Source organism: Trichosurus vulpecula, chromosome 3 (genome assembly GCF_011100635.1).
Source record: "Trichosurus vulpecula isolate mTriVul1 chromosome 3, mTriVul1.pri, whole genome shotgun sequence".
Lineage (NCBI taxonomy): Eukaryota > Metazoa > Chordata > Mammalia > Diprotodontia > Phalangeridae > Trichosurus > Trichosurus vulpecula.
Window position 1 is genome coordinate 112,851,571 of NC_050575.1, and position 17,299 is coordinate 112,868,869.

The 17,299-nt window shown below is 44.8% G+C and overlaps 1 protein-coding gene across 1 annotated transcript in view; it reads left to right on the forward strand.

Moving 5' to 3' along the window:
- The window catches only part of NOL4L (nucleolar protein 4 like), a 207,865-nt gene extending 190,988 nt beyond the window's left edge, over nucleotides 1-16,877 (forward strand). Inside the window, exon 13 of the mRNA XM_036749788.1 lies at nucleotides 11,787-16,877. Coding sequence (XP_036605683.1) covers nucleotides 11,787-12,031 — 245 coding nt within the window. The 3' untranslated portion in view covers nucleotides 12,032-16,877. The remainder of the gene's footprint in view (nucleotides 1-11,786) is intronic.
- Nucleotides 16,878-17,299: the final 422 nt, after the last annotated feature.

Genomic DNA, 17,299 nt, shown 5'->3' on the forward strand with positions numbered 1-17,299 from the left:
ACTTTCAGATCATTAATGAGGAAGGTGGAGGCAGCCCTCACTCTGTTTTCTTACTCTCTCACTCACACATTAGCCTTTTTCAAGTGTAGTAGCAATCCTAGAAGCCATGATTTTCTTGGTGTGAGTACTCTCTTCATGACACAGATAGCCTCCCTGCCATCTTTCATGAGTTTCTATGGACAATAAAATCCATCCTTTCACATAGTTGTCTCTCCACATTTGTCCAGTCTGTCCCTTGGAGTCCATCACCAACCATATCCATACTTGAATACTTCCTACCTTGATAGAACCAGCCAGGGCTTAGATTCCACCAACATCCTTCCAGATTCTAAGATCACCTTCGTTTTACAATGAGACATGAAAAAGAGACTTCCTTGGTTAGCTCTCCTTAAGGCTTACAAAGCACTTTGCCTTGCAACCGGTCTGCAGTTATGATCATCATCCCTGTTTCACAGAAAAGGGCAGGCTCTTTCCACACTCTTTGTCTTTGGCCACACAGTAAAGAGGCCAACCCAGAACTCATTATTCTTCCATTACACTGCTGTCTCCCATTGGTAATTTTAAAAATTCTTTCTGGTATGGTTTCCATTACTCAAAAAATTAGTATAGCAATACCGCATCTTTCTTCTGAGTTAATAATAATTTCATAGAGTAATGGGGAAAGAGCCTAGTTCCTTACAAACAGCTGGGAGAAACTGAGTCAGGAGACCTGGGTCCTTGTCCTGACTGACAACCCAAGTTTCTCCCTCTGGGTCTCACTTTCCTCTTTTGTGAAATGAGGGCAAAGGACCAGCTGATCTCTTAGCTGTCTTCCAGCTCTCACATTTTGTCATTCTAGCCAGAATCTTACTGACGATATCACTTTGGAGAATAATAGGATAGAGCTGGAGGGCACCATAGAGATATTCTAGTTGAATCCCCTTGTTTTATATAGAGGGTTAGAGAAAAGAGTGAGTTTTCTGAGATCACACAAGTTGAAGGAAAAGTTAGGGATCCTCTGTCTATCATCAAATGTGCTTTTGGGGACATCCATTGTCCCCACTTTACAGTTTAGTGGGAGGGGGTTGGGGAATGGGCTTGAAGGTAGGCAAGAATCATTGCATATGGGTCAGAGGCAGACTGGTCACTCAAAGCACCTCTTCTTTCTTTTGCCTCTCACCTCATACGTCATCAAAAAAACTGAAGCCATTCGTGTCAAGCTCCTACTTCCCATCTCTCAATCCCCTGCTGCCATCCCCGGCCCTTGGTCCTTGCCAAGACCAATCCCTCTATATAAGCCTTTGGTCCTATCTCCTGCCACCTTCCCCAGGAAATTACGCCCCGTAACATTCCTTCTCTAATCTTTAGTCTCTCCCTATAACTTCATTCCCTGATGTATACAAACACCCTTACATTTCTCCCATCTTTAAAAACCCTTCATTAGATTTCATCATTCTGTATTTGCCCTCCTCTTGTCAGCTAAACTCCTTGAAAAAGCAGTCTGCTGTCTGTTTCCACTCTCTTGTCACACCTTCTGCAGCGTGGCTTCTGGTCACATCATGCCACAGAACCGCACTCTCCGAAGTTCTCAATGACCTCTTACTTGCCAAATCTGACGGCCTTTTCTCAGACCTTGTCCTTAATTTCTCTGCAACCTTTGACACTGCTAATCCCCTTCATCCTCCCTCTTTCCTGGAGAGTCTCTTCTTTCTCTGCGTGGCCGCTAGGTGGCACAGTGGATAGAGTGCTAGGCCTGGAATCAGGAAGACTCATCTTCCTGAGTCCAAATCCAGCCTGAGACACTTACTAGCCATGTGACCCTGTTTGCCTCAGTTTCCTCATCTGTAAAATGAGCTGAAGAAGGAGATGGCAAACCACTGAACTATCTTTGCCAAAAAAAAAGCCAAATGGGGTCATAAAGAGTCAGACATGACTGAAAAATGACTTTTTCTGGTTCTTCTCCTACCTGCCTCTCCTTTGCTGAATCTCCCAAAACTTTCTCCTAGATCTCCCCTCCCCCACTCTGTACTATCTCATTTGGTGATCTCTTCAGTTCCCATGGTTTAACTCTGTGCATGTGATTCTCAGATCTATTGATTTACCTCTGATCTCTTTATTTTTTCCTTGTCATCTGCCGCCTTTTGGACATTTCAAACTGGGTGTGTCCTGTCAGCATCTCAAACCCACCATGACCAGAACAGAGCTCATCATCTTTTCCTTCAGGCTGTCCTCTCTTTTGTACTTTTCCATTACAGTCGAGGGCAGTGCCATTCTTCTAGTCAGAGAGGTTCACAAACCTGTGTCACCCTCAGCTCTTCAGTCTCATCCCACACGGCCGCTCAGTCACCAAATTCTGTTTCTGTCTCCACAGCATCTCTCTTCTCTCCACTCACCCTCCACCACCGTGATTCTCGAAACCTTATGACCTTTCACTTGGAATATTGTAAAACCCTCCCTCCCTCAAACCTCTGTCTCTCTCCACTTCATCAGCCACGTTGCTACTGAAGTGATTTTCCTAAGGCACAAGTCTATGTGATCCCCTGCCCGCCCACCCACCCTTACTCACCAGTCTAGCCATACTGGCCTACTCCCTGTTCTTCCCCCATGATGCTTCATCTCCCATCTCGGTACCATTGCCCTGGCTGTCCCCAGCACCTGAAATAGTCTTTATCCTCAGCTCTATTTCTTAGAGTCCCTAGCCTCTTTCAAGATTGAGCTCAAGCTCTGCCTGCTGCAGGAGGCCTTTTCTGGTTCCCCAAACTCCTCTCAAAGGCTACCTTCTATCTACTTTGTAGGAATCGTCTAGGGGCCTATTCTGGTACACGTCTCTCCCATTAGAATTTAAGCTCCTTGATGGGATTTGGTTTGGGTCATAATAACAGTGGTTTGAAGTTGTTGACTTTGCTTATTACATTGGCATCTGTTTGGAGGAAATCCCTCTAGATCAGAGGATCTTAACCTGGGATCCACAGACACCCAAGGGTCATCAGTCCATGGATAGATTCTAGGTGCTCTGGGAACCTGAAAGGGAACAAAATAACATGTTTATTTGCACTAGCCTCTATCTGAAGTTTAGTATTTCCTTCAATTGTTAAACATTATTCTGAGAAAGGGGTCCGTCGGCTATATCAGTCTTCCAAAAGGGGTCCATATCTCACACACACACACACACGCACTAAGAATCCCTGTTCTAGATGGAATCAGTGGTTCTTCCTTCCATTGTGTACAGCAGAGCAGCCTTCCACTCAGCTGCTCATCCTCCAGCGGAGAGATATGTTTCCCAGCAATATGGAAGTCTGGTTGTGTCGCAAACATAGCCAGCTCCCCTGCTTAGAGCCTACTCATAACTTCAGAATGGAGAAGGATCCCATGCCACCATAGTCACTGAGAGAGAAAGGGAGAATAGCTGACATTCCCTTTGTCCTTCCCACAAGCCTGGGAGAAAGGGAATGTATGTATTCTTGTTCCTGCTTTGTGGGCTCAGCCCAGAAAGGTGAAATGTCCTTATTCAAAGAGTTTGAACCCAGGCCAGGACTCTTACCCCGGAATGCCTCTCACTATTCATTTCTCCATGAAACAAGGACAGATCCATTTGCAGGATCCTGCCTGATCTTTTTGAGGAGAGGCCTGTTTTTCTTTTCTGGCATCTTCTCAATTACCCGTAACTTTTTCAAAGAACACTCATTTGGAATGAGTAGCCTTGGGTCTGACTTACCTGGTGATCTTGGGTGAATCACCTTTCCTTAATCTCCTTGTCTGCAAAATGGAGAAACTGCCAACCCTGCTTATGTCAGAAGAGCTGTTGTGAGGATGAAATTAAATAATGTAGATAACAATTCTCATAAACTTACTCCGACAATGGAAGCTGTTATTATTACTATACATTCTAATTGATTAAAGTAGGATTTATTCATTTGGATCTGCTGCTGCTTCCTTACTCATGGGGTTTTTTTTTATAAGTTTTATCCTCTGGTCTTTTGGCTGTGGATCCTTTTCAAAAGTTATCACTATCTTCATTTATTTTCTTACTAAAATTCTGGGCTATTCCCAACCCTCCCTCTTACATCTAAGACCTAAGGGCTCCAGTCTCTTATTTTTTTTTGGAGGGGGGAAGGCAAGGTAATTGGGGTTAAGTGACTTGCCCAGGGTCACATAGCTAGTAAGTGTCAAGTGTCTGAGGTTGCATTTGAACTCAGGTCCTCTTGACTCCAGGGCCGGTGCTCTATTCACTGCACCACCTAGCTGCCCCTCTAGTCTCTTTTTCTTCAAGAGAAGCCTTCCTCTCCCCCACCTTTCCCCTCATCCATTCATTCATTCATTCCTTAAACATTTATTAAACACTTATTGAATGCAAGGACCCTGGCTATGGGAGAGCCTGGTAAAGCCAGAGAGATGACGTAATTATAATGTCAAATTAAATGCTCTAAGTAGACCAGACTTTAGGGAGAAGATTTCAAAGTATTCAAGTGGAAAAAAAGAGCAGCGGGACCCCATTGGCAGAGACCCCAGGGGAGCAGGAGGCTCTCCCTCCACACTCACTCTCATCTGCTGCCAAGTCTTGCTTATCACTACCTTCATGATGGCTCTCATATATGTCCCTTTGTCTTCACTCACAGCCACTGCCATGGTACAGACCCCCTCATGTCAATCATGGACTTTTGCAATAGCCTTTTTATAAAGACTGCCGTACTTTGATTTGGACAATTAATAAGCATTTATTTTCTTTCCCTCCCACCTCCCCCTAACTGAAAAAAAGACCCTTGTAAAACATGCATATCAATCAAAATACCATATCTAAAAATACATCTTTCATTTTGCTTCTTACGTCCATCGGCTCTCTGTCAAGAACTGGGTAGCTGGCTTCAGCACTGGCTCTCTGGAATCCTGCCTGAGCATTGCATCAATCAGCTTTCAGTCTCTAATGGTTGTTCATTTTTTAATGTTGTAGTACAAATTTTTCTTCTGGTTCTGTTCACTTCATTGTGCAGAAGTTCATACAAGTCTTCCAAGGTTTCTGAAATTGTCTCTTTTCTTCATATGGCATGATTTTTGTGGTTCAGTCATTTCAGACACGTCTGACTCTTTGTGACCCATTTGGGATTTTCTTAGCAAAGATACTGCAGTGGTTTGCCATTTCCTTCTCCAGCTCATTTTACAGATGAGGAACCGAGGCAAAGAGTGACTTGCCCAGGGTCACTTAGCTAGTGAGTAAGTGTCTGAGACCAGATTTGAACACAGGAAGATGAGACTTCCCCCTTTGTATCCACTGTGCCCTCTATTACATTAATATACCGTAATTTGTTCGGCCGTTCCCCAATCAGGGATGGCTGAGTACTCTCTTAGTTTCCAGTTTTTTTCTTCCACAAAAGGAAATGCTTAAAATATTTTCCTCCATATAGGACTTCTGATCTCTCTGGGATGTAGGCCAAGCTGTAGTATAGCTGGGTCAGAGGGTATACACAATTGAGGAACTTTGTGAGCAGAGTTCCAAATTGCTTTAAGGAATTGCTGGACCAATTCACAGCTAAGACTCTGGTAGAAGTTTGTGAGGAGCCTCCCTCACCCAACCTGTTAATTTGACTCACCATCTCTAAAGCCAATTTTACTGCCACAACAGTCCTTCAGAAATCTTTCTGGCTGTTCCTCCACCCCTTGCATACTTCTGCTGGAGAATAAGTACAGTAGGCTGCTGATACCTTGGCATGCCTCAGATATAGCTATAGATGCCCGTCTGTATAGTCTGCTTTCTGGTGTCTGAAGAATGGAGCTTCAACTTCCCTCCAGATTCAGGTTTTCAATTAGAGATACTCCCTCCTGGCTTGGAATGTGACATGCTGGTAAACATCCAAGCCAGCCAGTCCATTTCATAAAGATGTAAAAGTGATCTCAGTTATTTCTCCCTCTTCCCCTTCCCACCCCCCACAAAATCTGACCTCTGATCCTTTGAGGCAAGCATCCTGTCTCTGAAAATAACAAGACTTGGGAAGAGACCATGGTAATTTTCTCTGACATCAGCCTTACAGGTCAGCACTGTGCCCTCAGACGTCATGTACCTCGATAAGGAACTGATCTCCCTCGTATCATTTCTCAGCATGCAGTGGTTTACTGTGATCTCCCCTGTGGTCAGGCTGTTTGACCATCTCTGTTGGAAAGAACCTCAGACTCCCATTAAGTCCAACCTGTACCCGAATGAGAACTCATTTAATATCATCCCTGACAAATTTTGCTCAAGCCTACAATCACAGGAGACTCACTATCTAACCTGGGCTTCTTAGGGATACTTTCTTTCCACTGAGCTGAAATCTGCCTTTGTAAATTCCACCTGGTGCTCCTATTTCTGTCCCCTCTGGCCATGAAGAACAAAACTATCTTCTTAGGCTGTATCTTCCCTAAGTCTTCTCTGGCTGAGACCTTGCCAGTTCCTTGTTTGGTCTGGTTTCTAGTATTCTCATCCAATTGATCTCCTCCTTTTGGATGTCTTCCAGTCAGTCTCCTGTTCTGTCCTCCTCCCCCTCTCTACCGCCACCCCCTTCCCCAAACAGAGAAACATGTGCAAGCTAAAAAGCAAAAATCCCTTCTAGGACTTCTTTTGTGTTTGTTGCCCCGCCCCCCCCCCCAATTTCTGCCCCATCCCTAGTAAGTCTTCCAATGTTAATGAGGTTTAGACTAACCACTGACATTTCCTTAACACTTTAGGTTTTGCCAATTTCTTTCTTCATGACCTTCCATGAAGCAGGTAATGCAAATTGTATTAGCTCCACTTTATAGATGCATAAACTGATGCCCAGAAAAGGGAAGAAACTTGCTCGTGGTGCTGGGGCCAAGACTTGGACCAAGGTCTTCCGACCCCAAGTCTTGTGGTCTTTTTACTTTACCAAATACTATCATGTTAAGGCCAAAACAAGTTACTGAAAACAGTTTCATATTTTTAAGTTGTAGAATAATGAAAGACACCAAAACTAGCATATACCTAAATCTTCCCTCCCTCCACTAGAAAAAATCCTTCCCCCCCCCCCCCCCAGTTCACACTCTGAAGAACTCTTACAACTTTATAGTTACTCAACAACATTGTCCACCTGGACACACTCAGAAGATTAGGGTTGAAGACCACAAATTAAGAATTCAGTAAACATTTGTTAAGCATCTCTTCTGTGACTCAAGGGAGATGCAAAGTTTAGGGAAGAAGATCCAGTCTCTACCCTCATGAAGTTTATAGTCTTACAGAGAGATTATATAACTACATTATGGGATTACAGAGCTCATTTTGTAAACAACATATTGTAGGATTCTGGTTTTTAATCCATTCTGCTCTCTGCATCTGTTTTATGGGAGAGTTCATCCCATTTACATTCACAGTTATGATTACTATTTGTGTCTTTCTCTCCATCCTGCTCTCCACCCCCTCCCCGTTTATGCTTTTATTTTTCCCTTCTCCCTTTCCTCCTCAAAAGAGTTTTGCTTTTGACCACCACCTCTCTCAATCTTCCCTCCTTTCTATCAGCCCTCTCCCTTTTCTTTCCCTACAGAGCTCATTTTGTCTAATAAAACCACAACCAAAAGGCCTGGATGGGACAGGTTTGGGATTCCTTTCTAGGGATCTATCCAATCCAGCCTCCTGGGAGAGAAATTAGACTTCTGTAAACTTAAGAAGCCCTCGCCAGGTTTAAACAAAGGAGAGGAGTGTTGAGGAACATCTTCCTACCCAGTGATTTCTACAGCTCCCTCTTTGCCACCATAATAGCCAAAATCAGCAATCCTGGGAGTTGTAGGCACTCTTATTCCCACTGTACAGCTGAGGGAACTTCAGCTTAAAAAGGATAAATGAAGTATCTAAGCAAGATTTGAACTCAGGCCTTCCTGACCTCCAAGTCCAGAGACCTTAACTACTGTACTGCCTAGCTGCTTCAAAGACCATGGTTGGGATGGGTGGGACAGTATGTAGTGGTGGCAGAGTGGGAAGGCCTGCGTGTGTCCCCACTCATCTGTTTCTTAATTGTGCAACTATTGGCAAGTCACTTGAGCTCCCTGGGACTTGGTTTCCTCATCTGCAAAGGGAATAGGGAAAGGGGGGGCACTTTTACTTATACGGCATCCCTCAAAGGTTTATGAAGAAAGCACTTGGCAAACCTCAGAGCACCTAATTCTTCAGAACACAAGAAGAGCTGAGGGCCACAACAAACTTTGGCTGTATAATAAATCAGAAATAACGTCTGATTAAATTTCATCCTATTCCTGAACCGTCCTCATGTGATAGACCCTCGGTGGGTAAAAGTTGTACTATGAGGGAGAGAGGCTGGAACCAAACATTAGAGGAATAAGAACCAACCCTGTCTCTTAGGCCATGGCCTCAACATGGGCAGGCTTGCTTAGCACGGGTTTGGAATATTAAATCTGCCCCATCCAGGAAGCCCCTTTCTCTCTGCTGTTTTGCCTGGAGGCTCCAATTCTTCCATCCTCTGGAGAGTGCTAGTTCTGGACATGCTCCACACTTAGGTCAAGCAGTGGCTTTCTACAGCATTGTCAGGAAGGGCAGGTCTGAGTGTCATCTTCACCAACAGCATGGGAGTGATAATTCTTGTATTCCCCACCTCTCAGGTCCTGCAAATGAGACAAGAGTTTCATCAGCCAAGCTCTGTAGACCTGGGAGCTGTTATTCAAGTCCTGGTTTACCTTGTCTTTATCTCCATGACATCAACAGGTTTCAATCTCTTTCTCTAAAAATATGGCTCTTTTCCTCTTCTTTTCTGACCTGTTGCTATCAGTGGATGATACCTGCAGCTGCCTCTGAATTTCTGCCTTTACTTTGTCCTCAGTGGTCCACAGCTCTTCCCAGGCACCACCCAATCAGTTGAAGGTTCTCTCCTACCCCCTGCCCCACCTCCCACTCTGGGAGCATTATTTTATCCGAGTATAAAAATCAGTATGGTGGGGGGAGGGGTGCCCCAAATAACTTTTGCTACAACCTCAAAAATATTTCAGATTCCAAACACCATCCCCCCCCTGTGTCTGAAAAGTTGAATCCACAAACATTTGGTGGGAAAGGGGCCGGCAGGGACGGTGCAGAGATCAGCAGGTTGTTGAGCTTGCTGGATGTCTTTCCCAGCCACTCACATGTGAGGGTCGGAATTAAGAGGACCCAAGTTTGAATCCTGATGTGCCATTTCCCACCTCCAGGTCATAGCCTTTCCATACCTTAGCTGCCTTATCTATAAAATGACTCATAAGGTCCCCTCAACCTCAACTTCCTGGTTGAAGGCTTCTTCCACCTCTAACACCCTGTGATTCTGAGTTTGTCATCATCCTCAACCCCCTTTATCTTTTTACATCTTATTTTCTCTGACTGGGGGCAGACCAACCTAAGACTTTTATAGTGTTAGAGCTGAAAAGGGTTTTGAAGCTTAGCTAGCTAGGCCAGGCACCTCGTTTAACAGGACATAGGGAAGTGACTTATCTAAGAGGTACGATTAGAACCCTGGTCTCCTGGGGCTAACAGTACTCTTTGCACATGGACTGATGGTTCACATAGTCTTAATTTCCCTTGAGAAAGAAGAAATGGGTTATTCCAAACAAGTATCCCTGTCTACATGTCAGTCTCCAGGAGGGAAGGGTTCACAGATCTCTGTGTAAATGCTAGAAAACTTGATCTGCTTAGCTCTGGGCCAGAGTCAGGATAGGAGATAGCGGGGTGGTGGAGGAAGAGATAGAGTCAGCAAATAAAGTTTGGGGCATGGTTTGACTTGTACTTATTACAATGGGGAGAGAAAACTAAGACATCAAGAGCTGGCGTAGAATGTGGGTGAGATTACTGGACAGGCCCCTGTAAGTGACTTTCTCTCTGGATTTGTTTCCTTCTCTGTAAAATCAGGATATTGGTCATTGGTGTCCAACTCAAATAGAAACAGGCAGCTTATTGACTTAGAAAACCACAAATTAGCATTATCTATATCATACTGTATTTTTCCTTTGTTAAATATTTCCCAATTACGTTAGTTTGGCACTTGTGGTCTAGATGGTCTCTAAGGTTCTTTGCCAGGCTAATCTATGTTCTAATATGCTGTGCTTTATAACCTCTCCCATCTGATGGAGAATCCATCAACTATCAACAGCAATGATTCTTTGAACTCTTGATCAAGTCAGATCTTCTACCAAAACAGGAGTTAAGCGGCGTTATTTCTCCTTACTTTCTGGGTCAGAATCTATACTTTTTCCTGAATTGCAAGGGATAGAGGCAAGATGTTAGTCTTCCCCTTACTATGCTGTATGCCAGCTAAAACATATGAAAGCACAGCCCAGTCAAATTTGAGTCAGAGCAACTGAGAAGAAATGATGTTTGCTGGTGGTGGGAACTGCATATAGGTAGGACTGTAGCCCTTACGTTAGTGATGATCAGGATCCCTGACAAACAAGGTAGAATTAGGGCAGAAGTAATGACCATGCTAGTCGGTGAGAAGACCCTAGGGGGTGATCAGTTCTGAACAGGAGAGCCTTAGAGTTGGGTCAGTGCCTGGGAGAGGATGCCAAAGGCAAGATGGAAAGTCTGTGTGTATGGTCAAGAATGTGGAAGCCAGGAACTGGGAGTGGGGGCCGCTATTTAGCCCCAAAGCTTCCATCAGCCTCGATGACCTAAGACATATCTTAAGTTCATATTCACAAGCTCCATAATTAACAACCTGTACTGTTGGGTGGTGCAGTGGATATATCGATGGGCTTGGAATCAGGAAGACTCATCTTCCTGAGTTTAAATCCAGCCTACAGCACTAGCTGGGTGACCCTGGGCAAGCCACTTACCCTATTTGCCTCAGTTTCCTCATCTGTAAAATGAGCTAGAGAAGGAAATGGTAAACCATTCCAGTATCTCTGCCAAGAAAACCCTAAATGGGGTCATAAAGAGTCAGACACAACTGAAACGACACAACAACAGTGTTTTGGGTCAATTTCCCCTAAGTGCTAGTAAAGGCCCTGGTTTAAAAAAGCTAAACTAAAAACCCCAATCTCAACAGTACACTATAGGAAAAAAGAGATACGTCCAGCTTTGGTATTTCGGGTTGGTGGCAATAGTACAGAGATTAAAAAAAGGGTCACTCCTCACCAGCTTTGAAGGACCAGGGTGTAACAGTACAGAAGCATAGGAACAATTTTGTAATGACTGGTCCTCCCATTTCCCCAGGTCAAAATCGGACTATAATTCAGGAAGCACTTATTAATAATAAGCTTGCTATGTACAAGGAAGTGTGCTAAGATTACTCCTTAAGGAGTTTACCTTCTACCAGGGACATGGAACAAGTGAATGGTCAAGCAGAGCCTAAAGAGATTGTTTGATGTAGGACACGGGTCACCACCAGCTCTCCTCTTTCTCTCTTGCTCAGGGTCATCTGTCTCTATCACTCTGATTTACAAAGAGGTGTATTTACATGCCTGTGAGATTAGTGTGAATAGCCTTTTTGTAGATGAGGAAACCAAGGCTCAGAGACTGGCTTTTCTAGCCTCGTAAAACTAGGATTTAAAGCCAGGTCATTGCCAAGTCTATTATATCATAATGTCTTTGGATTCCAGAGCCAAGAGGGACCTTAAGAGACCAAATACATCTACCCCTTTACCTCCCCCCTCCACTCCTGCGACACACACACACACACACACACACTCTTTGTAGAGGGGAAACTGAGGCCTTGGGAAAGGAAGTGATTTGGCTAAGGGCATTGAACAAGGTAAAGACAGAGATAGATTTGTGCTCATTTCCTGCCTTGAGGGCATACACTCAGTACGCATCAGCCCCCCTTGCTAATTCTGGTTTGTCATGCCCTCCACAGGTCCTACAGATCTCAGCATGAAAGGCGGGGCTGCCTCCACCACGACGACGACCACCACCACCACCACCACCACGTCCTCTTCCTCCTCTTCCAGCAACAGCACCAGCCGGGGCATGGCCACTGCCCAGCTCAGCCCCACGGAGATCAGTGCAGTGCGGCAGCTTATCGCTGGCTACCGAGAGTCTGCCGCCTTTCTCCTGAGGTCTGCAGATGAACTGGAAAACCTCATATTGCAGCAAAACTGACGCCCCAGCGCCCGGAGAGCTCCTATGTCACATGACAATTTCCACCCTAGAGAAAGGGGCTGCCCCCAGCTGAGGACCTGGTGTCCTCTTTCCCCTCTAGCTGGTACATTTTATTTAAAGAAAAAAATGGGTGGAACCTAAAAGAGCTGTTTCTACACACACTCCAAGCACCTGGGACTTTGGGCACAAGGACACTTTTTATTTGTTTTGAATCTCACCACACAGGTGCACTTACCTGCTTGGAAGAAGCCAAACGGGCAGCTTTGGAGGGGGTTTGAACTTTCTTGACAGGGAGCTTGGGAGCTGCGGCCGTATTTAGAATAACCTTCGTGGACCCTGACGTTAGAATCCCATCCCCAGATAATTACCTTTCAAGTCTTAGGTGAGCAGAATTGCATATTTATTGAGAAAAAACAAAATGGACCCTCCTCCTCCTCCTTTACCCTTAGTAATTTATTTTTCTGAAAATGGATTCTTTTGTGTTTGTACAGATTGCTAGTTTGTGTCTGTCTGATCAGAAGGAATTTATTCCTATGAACTAACATTCCATATCACTACAGTGATGAGGGGTGGGCAGCAGGGCGGAGAGGCAGAACAAGGCCAGCTTCTCCCGGGCATGCCTCGTGCCCCAGGGTAGAGGTTACTTACGACCTGGGCCTGGAGCTTCCAGCCCACCTATCATGCAGTAAGCCACCAGGAGGCTGAGCTGCACACGCTAGCTGTCGTGTTTAGACTCATATATGCTCTCAATCAGATCCCACTGCTGCTACAGGAACACAGTCTCCTCCAGTCTGTAACCTCAGCACGGGCACCCAAGTGGAAGGCCCTCACACACATTTACTATATTGCATAGCAAACCCAACTCCATCCCAGCCTCACTACTGTGGCAGTCCTACTTCTGCAAAACCCCCATCACATGGTCACCATCTGTCTTCTACCTCACACTCCAGCGTGGGCTTTTCCCAGTATGGATGCGCCCTGAGCCTGCTCAGAATGGCTGTTTCCCAACTTTTCCCCACCCCCAATACCTTGACTATGAAGTGAATCCAAATTGGGTATCTGAGAAATGAAGGGCAGTGAGCTTCCTGTAAGTCTAAACCAGCAAATGCCAGACACCTGAGCCCCAACCCCTCCTAACTGCTGAGGCCATAAAAGATTGCTAGATGACAGCTCCTTTACAAACCTCCCCTCTCACCACCCTTCTTGGTGAGCAAAGACAAACCTTTCATTGGGGGTGTGGAAAGGGAAATAACTCGTGGCTTCCACTCTCCCCAGGAGAAAGCTTTAGGCAGGCAAGGAGGAAGCTACGCTCCTTGAGGTAGGGTGTCCGGCAACTACTTCCTCTCCCCTCTCTGCCCGGTTGACTGGTGGATCATAAAAAGAGAAGTGAAGCAGATGCCGCGGAATCTCTCCTGGGACCAGTTTCCCTTGGGTGTGAACAGTCCTGGAAGAAACCCGCAGTCCCTAGTGTGAAGGAAAACAAAAAGAGTTGGCCTGGTTTCTTCCCTTCCTATAGGCACTTCCTTTTGCTCAGTGCAATACCTACCAGTGCTGCTAAAGCCAGGGACTTAGCTTAGACCTCAGAGGGCCACGGTAAGGCCTCTCAGTGCAACATGTGCAGTAGCCAGAAGTGCAGCAGCAGTGGCTGCCTCATGACCTGTGAGACTTCTAGCTGCCTTCTCTATCTCAGCGATGGCCACCTTCACCCAGCTGAAGCAGAATGGAACCCAAGGTGACTGGCTGAATGGAGCAGACGGTTCCCAGCAAACAGCCTTGGCTGTCATATCAAGACCCCTCCCCTCTCAAACCAGCTCCTCTGCAGCCTTGGTCACTCCATCTTACAGCATTCAAGATGGTGGCAGGCTTCCCTCAGGAAGGGAGGGAGGGAACTAGATTGGACTATTCCTCCTTCCAGGCACAAAACTCATGACCTGGCTCCAGCCAGGAAGGCCTCTGGATGAGTGGCAAAGGACAAGGGGCAACAGAAAGATGAGGAACCCACAACTCTGCCTTTCAACCCCCACCAAAGGTGGTATGGTCTTATCTCTTGCATACACTGTTCCCAGGGACAGTAGGGCTCCAACATGCCATTTTAATCACATCAGTTCTGTCAAAATAAGCCTTTTCTTTGACTGATTTTTTTGGACAGCCTAGGCCTCATCAGGGTTGAAACAGCCAAGACAGATCCACATCACAGCACAAACTTCAGTGCCCAAAGCCTCTCCCCCTACACTTAATACACTTCCCAGACCATGCACCATTCAGATCACAGCACCATCCCCTAGTCTCCCCCTGCCCCAACACACACACTTAACATTTGAATTTGTGTAAATATTTATTTTTGTGTGTGAACAATACTACAAAGTAACCAACAGACCTTTTGCAAAATGTTACCCCAAGCAATTTGTGAAAGTCTTAATGTTAAAAAAAATGGCTGAGACAATCGCCGCCTTAGAATTCTTGTTATCGATTGCTTATGTTTCACCTTCTTGAGGCAGCAACCAGGCTAATCCCAGAGCTATCAGTCTCTTGACACGCTGACATAAGGAAGACATGGGGAGAGGTTCCCCTCACAAGGGACTGTATAAAGAGCAGCATTTGCTACAGTTTGAAGTTGGATTTTTCTGAGTTCAAGCCGTCTTAACAGATCACTTTCGGCCCTGCCTTAGTATTGTGGTAAGAGTGTAGGTTTCATATAAAACCCATGCCACTGGGAGAAGACAGGACTCTCAGGTGTAGCTGAAGGACAACAGATTCCCCATCATGTTACCATCACCTCCTAGGTTTAACCTGCACCTGGTGGGTCAGTTAGTTTTGAAGCCCTAAAGATGAATGGCAGAATCTGGAGCAGGTTATTAAGTGGAAACAGGACCCCATTTGCTAGTCTAGTCACAGAAACTTCTTGGGTTCTTGGTTTGCCTTTTTTTTTTCTCATTTGAAAGATGCAGCTTCTCCCCCTCCCACCCCACACTCCTCACTGTCTCCCAAGTACCAGCATGCTTGTTCTGGCTGTAGGTCTGAAGAACATGTTCACATCTACCCTGGTCTCCATTCCAGCTGCAGCTCTGCTCCCCAAGGCTGTTTCAAAAGCCATGTCCCAAATGTCCTAAATTCTTGCTGAAGGGCCCAAGGGCTAAACTCCATTTTTAATCCTAAGAGGAAAAGGAAAAGTGGAAGCAAAATACACTGAACAGCAAGAATGTCTGGGATACAGTTTGGAAGAGTAAGGAGGATAGTTGTTAATGAGGAGAGAGGTGATCAGGACTTGGGACTTTGTAGAAGATCAAAACCATGGGGAAACAAACCCATGATTGTGTTTAACCCATCTGAAATTCATCTTACCTTCATACCTTGTACACATGGATTATTCAATTCCTGAGGACAGTGTTGTAATGAGGGGGTAAAGTGTTCAGAGGATTTCCAAACAGGTGAGACCCGTCTATTCCGAATCCAAAGGGCCACTCACCACTCCAGGGGTGGCTGGCGGATTAACTACCAGTCCATTTTCAAAATGCTGCTTTGAACTCAGAGGGTTAATATACTTTTAATTTGTAATTTTTTGTAAAACTTTTTACAAGGTAGTGTAGTATTTCACCAGAATACCAGTTTCAATCCGTCCATGGTCTGATTTTTATATAATTTAGTGGTGCTTTAGAAATTTTTGGTTTTTGTTGGTTCCGAGCTCAAGAGCTCAATTCTTTGCCTGTATCTACCTAAGACCAATGTGAACCTTTGTCTTTTGGCTCCTAATTTTGGACTCAGTGAAAGTGTACTGTTTACATGTACAGATCCCCCCATCCCTGTGTGGTCTGCAAGACTCGCTGTTGAGGAGGAAGATGCGCCTCACTCAGCTCATCTGCTTAGCAAAGCCACAAATCTCTTCTCTTTTACCTATGTTTCCACCTAAAAGAGAAAAAATAAAAATAATTTTTTTTAAACTCACCACAATAGAACCAGGATTTGCTACAAACACTTCTGGAACTAGCAAATCATTTCCTTTTTGTATGGATGGCCCATGGTCCTTTGTCTTGTGGTTGGTTGGTCTACCAGTGATAGTCAAAGTAAGGACAGTCCTGATCTCTTTGGTTGGTAAGTGGCATAGAAGGAGAATTGTCAGGACCTAAATGGGTCTAATTCTCCTCATGATAAAAAGATGGAAAAACAGAGGTTATACGAGCCTTTGGTTCCAAATGACTATCAAGGGACAACCCCAAAGGCCTTTACCCTCTGGCACAATTACAGGTTGTTAGAAAAGTGTAAATCTGATACTGAGGAGATAAGAAATGAAGACTTTCAAATGTTTTTTCAGGACTCACCTGGGACACATAGGGACCCAGGAGGGAATAACCACCTTTTGGGAGAGGCTCAGATAGCACGCATATGGCACTTAAGACAATGGAAGGACTCCAACTTCTAAAGGTGACACTTTACTGCTTAATCAATTGTTTCACCTCTAAATTATATTTTTACAGAGATGCACCTATGCAACTTAATGTGGCTTTTTTAAGCAGATGAGGACTTCCTCCTCAATGCTCTCTATAAAAATTATTTGTGTTCTATATAGTGGGTTTTTTCCAGTAAATGTGGCTTAATATTTTAATTCTTAGAACGTGTGTCTATTCTATGTGATGCAACTGAATTCTGTTTTGTTTGTGGAATGATTAGCACAGGCCAACGCCCTCCCCCTCACTTAACAAAAGACCAATGAGCTGTTAATCAAGCTGTTCTCTCCATGGTATTACTTGCTAAATGCACTGATTTCATAAGTACGTGGAATCCTTTTTCTTTGGAATCTGTATATCATATATAAGACTGAATCTACTTAATAAACACACTGTATAACAAACAGACTGCTACGTGTCCCCTTTATATCTGGTGGCCAAAGTGTGTATTCACTTCCTTTCAAGCAAGCTTTCAGTACCTAAGGAAAAGTACTGCTAATTCAGCCTCTGCCTGCAGCACACTCACTCTCAGAACTCAGAATCACTCTCAGAGCCAGAAAGAATTTCAGAGGTCCTCAAGTCCAGTCATTAATATAGAACAGGAATCACAGTCTACAATATCCTTATCATCTAGTCTCTACTTAAAGATCTCAAAAAACAGTTTACAGCCTCCTAAAGCAGTCCATTCCTCTATTTCTACTTATTAAGGAGCCCTTTCTCAGGATGAGCCGAAAGCATCTCTGGAACAGCCTCCCAGAAGGCCTAGCACAAGTTCTAATACCTCTCACATACAAGGATGTTCTAATGTACAAAGACTAAATTCCCA